This window comes from Halyomorpha halys, unplaced genomic scaffold, assembly GCF_000696795.3.
Source record: "Halyomorpha halys isolate HHAL.00 unplaced genomic scaffold, Hhal_1.1 Scaffold378.1, whole genome shotgun sequence".
Lineage (NCBI taxonomy): Eukaryota > Metazoa > Arthropoda > Insecta > Hemiptera > Pentatomidae > Halyomorpha > Halyomorpha halys.
In genome coordinates this window covers 904593-911580 of record NW_027108204.1, presented here as the reverse complement: position 1 = coordinate 911580, position 6988 = coordinate 904593, and the positions used below count along the sequence as shown (strand labels likewise).

The 6988-nt window shown below is 31.7% G+C and overlaps 1 protein-coding gene across 3 annotated transcripts in view; it reads right to left on the bottom strand.

The window, feature by feature from the left end:
- Nucleotides 1-6820, bottom strand: part of LOC106681958 (fibulin-5) — a gene marked incomplete at its 5' end in the record, with an annotated part of 8718 nt that extends 1898 nt beyond the window's left edge. Inside the window, 3 exon segments of one of the 3 annotated variants that reach the window (XM_014422567.3) lie at nt 171-354; nt 6367-6633; nt 6709-6820. In XM_014422567.3, the coding sequence (XP_014278053.1) occupies nt 171-354; nt 6367-6633; nt 6709-6820 (563 nt within the window). 3 annotated transcript variants of the gene reach the window in all.
- Nucleotides 6821-6988: the final 168 nt, after the last annotated feature.

Here is a 6988-nt window from a genome sequence, read left to right as displayed (position 1 = left end):
TACATATATATTACATATAGTTAGAAAATAAATGTTTTAAATTAAAAAGTGTTCATTAATTTATGATCAATGTTACCTAAATTATAGAATACAATTATAAAATTCATATAATACAATTTGAAAATAATTAATATGAATCTCTGGTATATTTAAGCTCTGAATACCTGTACCAATTCAAGCGTGAAATCAGGTGCCGTGGTTGTCCAACTACTCGAAACAGTAAATAATTTTAAGCCATTTCTGGGAATGGTGAAATTTGACACCATACTTAAATAGTTATAGCTGTATGCTGTTGGTTGCCGTATGCATTCCAGGTCGTCGGCGAGGCAGCGTGGGTCTTCTTTGTAACATCTACTGAAATAAGAAAAAAAAAAAGGTATAATATTTTCAAGTTACAAATAAACATAAAGTTCATCCCAATATAAACTTTTGTCTCTTTTTCAATACATCAGTATTTTGTCATTTATTTAATCTTAATTTCTGGACAAGACGGAAGCTTTCAATCTGTAAATTGACAAAAATAGAAAAAAAAAAGGGTTTTATAAACATAATATCATGTTTGAAGGTACATGGATATCCATTTTTGGTGGTTAATTGAGTAGAGGGTGGTCTCCGCACTAAAGTCAGGTCCCGTTTCTTGACTTAAGTCGAGTCCTGCTCGACAAAAATTGTATACACACATAAAACCATAGACTCTAGTTTATCTATAAGATCTTTTATATTGTGTGTGCTCAATTTAAATGGCTTTATTTGTCATTATAATTTTTTTTTTTTAACTGCTTCGTTCGATAAAAAAATATTGATTTTATTTCTTTCATTGTTATTAAAGCAAATTTTAAATATTTAAACATTTTTCGCAATGCTACCTTCGAGCGAGTGGAAGAATTAAAACATTCATCGCTGCCCTAACAGAGAGCGTTGCTCACGATGCTTTAAATAAGGTTTTTTTTATTATTTTCTTGTTAATTTAACTGTAAATAGTTTCATATTCTCATTTATGAACCTTGTAAATATTATTGTAATTTTAAATATATTATTTATATAAATAAACACAAACAAAGGAATATACTGAAAACACTGTATAGTAAATCTTACAGGCCGCGCCTCTCACCGGCCTTTGCATTTTTAGCAGAATGATTACCCCAGAGTACCATTCTTTTGGTATCCCTTGAGAAATAGCTAGTAGTCACATTACGTAAGTATGTTCTTCCACTAATTTTTAATATATCGTTTATATTCTTATGAAATGCTGATTCCTACGTTTCACCTCTCTCCAATGCCCCTCTTCTATTTTACTTCGAGTGCTCGTAGGACTTAGGACGTAGGCCATTCCCTTCATGACCGATAATCTAGTTCCCTACAGTATGAAATTCCTATCAGAATACCTCACATCTTCATCCGTAGTCAAAAATAATTAATCTACATCAAGATGACAGGAGATCCGAGGAATATAACGGACAACAGGATACGAGGACAGCAGACATGAATCCTCCACAGATTGATCTCTATCAGAGATTTGTATTACGGACACCACGCTTTTGGAAGAATAATCCAGTGCTACATGTGAAGCCGTCTTCTCAACATCTAAGGTGACTTCAAAAGTTTAAAGTTCCAGCTGCTCATTCCGAATATGGATTAATACGTCCTAAAAATGTCCAAGATCTTATCACGGATCCACAAAAGCAGAATTTCGAAGACCCGCCTCCTGCAAACCTACGGAGAATCGAACGAAGACTTAAAATAAATGCTCGAGGGTATCCCACTCGGTGACCGAACTCCATCTTAATTTATACTTACTACAATCAAATTAACAACAATTAATGTAGGTTACATGAAAGCTACCTCTATCAGTAGAATATCGATTTGTACTGCATACATAACAGACCGGAAAAATATGAAACGAATATAAATTTATTTCTGTCGGGGTTGATGTAGAGTAAGTTGCGAACAGACTCACATTTCTAAAGGCTTTTCTGAATCGCTTTGCAGCCCGGATCTGCCCCTTTGGTGATCGTAGTGGAATAATATTTAATAATAGAAAATAAATTAATTTAAAGAATGAATACTGAAAAGGAATCAACTATTTTACAAACAACAAAATAGTTTAATTTATTTTTAATAAATTATATTTATATAAATTACAGAAAAAAAAATGTGTATAAAATTAAAATCTATGTTAGTGAAAATGAAACAAATAAGATATTATAAAGGAGAAATAATAACGAATTATACAAATTAATGATAAAAAAAAAAATTAAACAAAACAAAATGATTGAAAATTAAAATTCTTTTTTAGTAGAGCAAAATATATTCTGATTGTAAATAAAGAACGCCCCCCGGCGAAAGAAATAGTCTGTGACCTGTACTGGATGCTGCCTACATATGCTGCATACGGTAGGATGAGGGTAGGAATCTAGACGCTGTGTTTCTAGGAGCTCGTGGCTGTGGCGAGCCGGAGAGTCCACTCATACATAAACATAACAGCCGCAGTCCAAAATCCTAACGGTGCTTAATGCCTTCATTGCAAGTAAACAGCGCACATTACTATTTAACAGCCTATCCACTATATATTAACAATATACAATTAATATATGTATATATATTAATAACAGATCTATAACTTCCCTCAACTCATTCGCTTCCAAACTTTCAGAACATGCCCTTACACTTAATCATGCTTTTGATTTTGACCATACCACTATTTTAGCCACTGTTCCTTATTACCAGAAGAGACTCATCTCTGAATCCATTTATATACATCTTGAACCCCTTCCAGTTAACCACAAAATCGATAAAAACTATCTCGCATACATACAGCCATATATTAAACTTAATTAAGACTAAATAATTTTCACTCATTTTATTATTATCACCAAACATTTTACTATTATACTTTTTTTTTCACCTGTTTGTTATCTCTTTATCACTTATATTATCTATCGCTGCATTTACTTATATTTATTCATCTATGTTTTATTAACTTCACATTTACTTTGTTTTGCTTTTGTAAACTTTTATTTCACATGTTCCAGCACATTTTTTCACTTACTTTCTATACTTTATTACTTATTTTTAATCTTTTTATGTACTTCTTTCTACATCACACCTTGTACTTTTATATATATTTTTATTTTATTTTGTAAACTTTCACTTCCGATTTTTAAATTACCTTATTTCACTTTATGTTATTACTATTATCTTTACTATTACTATTATCAGTGTAGAGAAATTATTATTTTCACGATATATAAATACTACAGTTGTTATCATTGTTTATTTATTTTTCTTTCTTATTTCTTTGTATTTTTTTAATTTTAAACTACTCTTTATTTATTTTGTATTAGTTACTTCTTTTACAATTATTGTTATTATATCCTATATTGTTTTATTTTATTCAGTATAATCTCCTATCATTAGTAACGATATGTGTCATTCTAATTTTACTTAGTTATTATAGTTATTATTATTATCATGTAATAACTCATGTACTGTATCATTCTGTATGTTTCTCTTATCATTTTTCATTTTTCGTCATATCTTTATCACTACTTCCTGTATACGCGACGTATTTGAAATTGAAATAAAACCGTTAAACAGTTTGCTGGCTATCTCCTCCCCACTCCTCCACGCTTCTACTTCATTGTTTCTTTCTGTTCAACCGATTCCTTTGAACAGGTATGTTGTCCTGACGTGCTCTTTGCTCATTTATTATCATTTTATATCATTATTATTTATTTTTATTATTCTTTCATGACGTTTATTTTATCTCTCTCTCTATATATATATATTTTTTTTTCTTTCCCCGTATTGTTTTTGTTTTAAGTGAATCTCCTGTACTTTTTTAGCAATTATATTTTACGTATTTTTATAAAGAAATTTTTACTCTTGCCATTGTTACTTGTTTTTATTCTTATCATTGTATCTTATCTTTGTATTTTTATTCTTATCATTGTATCTTATCTTTGTATTTTTATTCTTATCATTGTATCTTATCTTTGTATTTCTATTCTTATCATTGTATCTTATCTTTGTATTTCTATTCTTATCATTGTATCATTCTGTATCTTTTTAGCCCTGATGAAGCCTTGCAAAGTGGGGTGAAACGTCGGAAAATAAATAGTTGTAAACTATTTTTGTTTCACTTTTAACCGCAACCCTGACCATCTTTTTATATATACAATTAATAGATCGATTCCTCTTCGATATAAAAACGAATAAAAAATAAAATAACTTTCAATCTTTGATATATATAAAAATAAGTACAAAGGAAAGTAAATAAATAAAATAAAATGTTTACGTTTTGACGTAAACAGTCAGAATAATTTATAAAACAATTATGACCTGCTCTATCTAAGTACGAGAAATCTTCTAAAAGTAATGTTTAAAATTCGAACATTACTTTGGTCACGAAAACTACGTACTTAGTTTCAAATCAAATTTCTACAAACTAAACCTGAATATTCAACTTCAGAACACCAACGTAAAATTCCGTTCATACACAGCTGGCATTTTTGCGCCCTTGGGAGTTTCTGAAGTGAACGTACAATAGAAGGACAGAAAATCTACTGAAATACTTTATGTAGTTCCAGATAACTTCTCTCCACTCTTAAGCCGTGCATGAATAAGGCATTTAGATATCCGCCTACAAGATATCGACACCAAAAGGGTGCACACTAATTCCGTACATTCTGTATTACCTATGAACATTGAACAGGAAATCTATAACATGTACTCGGAGCTGTTTGAAAAACGAGTTGGAAAATGCAAAAATGTAACAATATTCCTGAAACTGAGAAAGAACGCCAAACCCACAGCTTTTAAAGCAAGACCAGTTCCTCATGCACTCAAAACAAAAGTAGAGCAAGAACTTGAGTCTATCCAAAACCAAGGCATCATAACCAAAATACAAGAGAGTGACTGGGCATCTTCATTTGTTGTGATTCCTAAACATGTTGGCACGGCGCGCTTATGCGTGGACTATAAAATAGGGGCGAACCCTCAACTTCAAGATGCACACTATCCAATACAAAAAATCGACGACCTCCTTACAACACTCTACGATTTCTTTTATTTTTGCTCTCTGGACTTGGTAAAAACATACCTATACGTACTAGTTGATGAGGAGAGCGCGAAAATCCAGACGACCATTACTCAAAAAGGAAGTTACACCTTCAATCGTCTGAAGGTTTAAATGATTTTCACTTCATCATGGACAAGGTTTTGGAAGGATTGGAAGGGGTTACAGTATACTCTGACAGCATAATGGCGCACGCAAAAACGCGAGAAGAATGCTACTTAAACCTAACAACTTGTCTCGACAGACTGTAACAGTTTGACTTACACCTCAACAAGGAGAAATGCGAATTTTCAAAACCAAAGTGCCATCTGAATATGCCATCGAACATGGAAAGATTGCAAAAGACCCAACTAAAGTCACAGTCATCAAAAATGCTCCCAGACCAACAAACCAGGATGATGTCAAAAGATTCCTAGGAATGGTCACTAGCTATGCAAAATTTATACTGCATACATCAACACTCACCTACCACTGAGGCTTTTGCTTTAAGAATTCCATACATTTTAAATGTTATATGTTAAATGCCGTAAATTCCATTGGTCCGCAAAATGTGAAGTAGCATTTATACAACTAAAAAATGAAATAATTATGTTTTTTAAAAAATAAAAAAATTACATAAAAATGTAAGAGTGGTGGTATATGAACAATAAATAAATAAAATAATGAGGTGAATAAAGACATATATAAAAAAAATATTACCTAAACAAATTAAGTGAACAGACATATCAAAATATATATAATTGAAAAGATCTATTAATTTAATTGATTGTTTATACACCACAACCTTCACTGTTTTATTTTTTATATCACTGGTTTACCCTTACATTAATTCTTCCAGCTTTATAACTTTTTATTGTAGTTCTGATGAAGACCTACAACGTTAGTCGAAACGTTGGCTGAAAATAAATTAATAATTATTAATATTTTTTTCCTTCTTGACCGCAGCCCTGACCATCTTCACATATTAGGTAATCGTTTGAAGTGATTGAAAAAAAAATATTTTCGAAAAGTCGTTTTAATCTCACGACTAAGGATTAAGATAAGTTCCAAGTCATATTTATTTTCTGTGAATACAAATTGAGTCGTCAATTGGATAATATCCACCCAACACTAAATTCAGGGTTGAAGAAAATCACGATTCATAGAGAGATAGAAGATGGAAGAAGATGCAGGACTGAAAAGTAGAAAGACATTGGGAGATGGAATGGGGAAGGGGTCCTGGAGTTGATTCAGCCAGAACCTACTTGAGCATATCTGAAGTAAAAAATAAGGTTTAATGAATATATTACTTTTTCTTGGCTCCATCTCTTCTGTAACCGGGTGGGCAGTTAATAGGATTACACCTGTACGATCCTGCGATGTTAACACAAACGTCTTCTTCATTGCACACGTGGTTGGAGGTTTGGCATTCGTTAATATCTTGACATAATTGGTTTTTAAACCCAATGGTTTTGTAGCCAGGCGGACAAGAACATGTGTAGGAACCCTGCTGGTTAATGCAATACGCTTGGCATCTCTGAGGACCATCTTCACACTCGTTGATGTCCACGCACGTCCTATGTCATACCAGCAGTTAAACTTAAAGTAATATAACTTTAAAATGAATATTTTTCTATTCAGTCTATACTTACCTATTATCCACATTTAGTTTAAAGCCAGGCTTGCAACGGCATCTGTACGATCCAAAACGATTATCACAGTAATGACTACACAATCCTTGTTGTTCGGCGCATTCATCGACATCTTTAAGTAAGAATACAATTTAGTACAAGTTCGCTTAGTATTGGAGAGATAACTGAATATAATGATTTCAACACAAACCATTGGTTATATAATGATTAAATGCTTATATTTTAAAATCTTATTTCATGAAATGTCTGTTTTTTATTTAGGATGGCATAATCTCCTTTA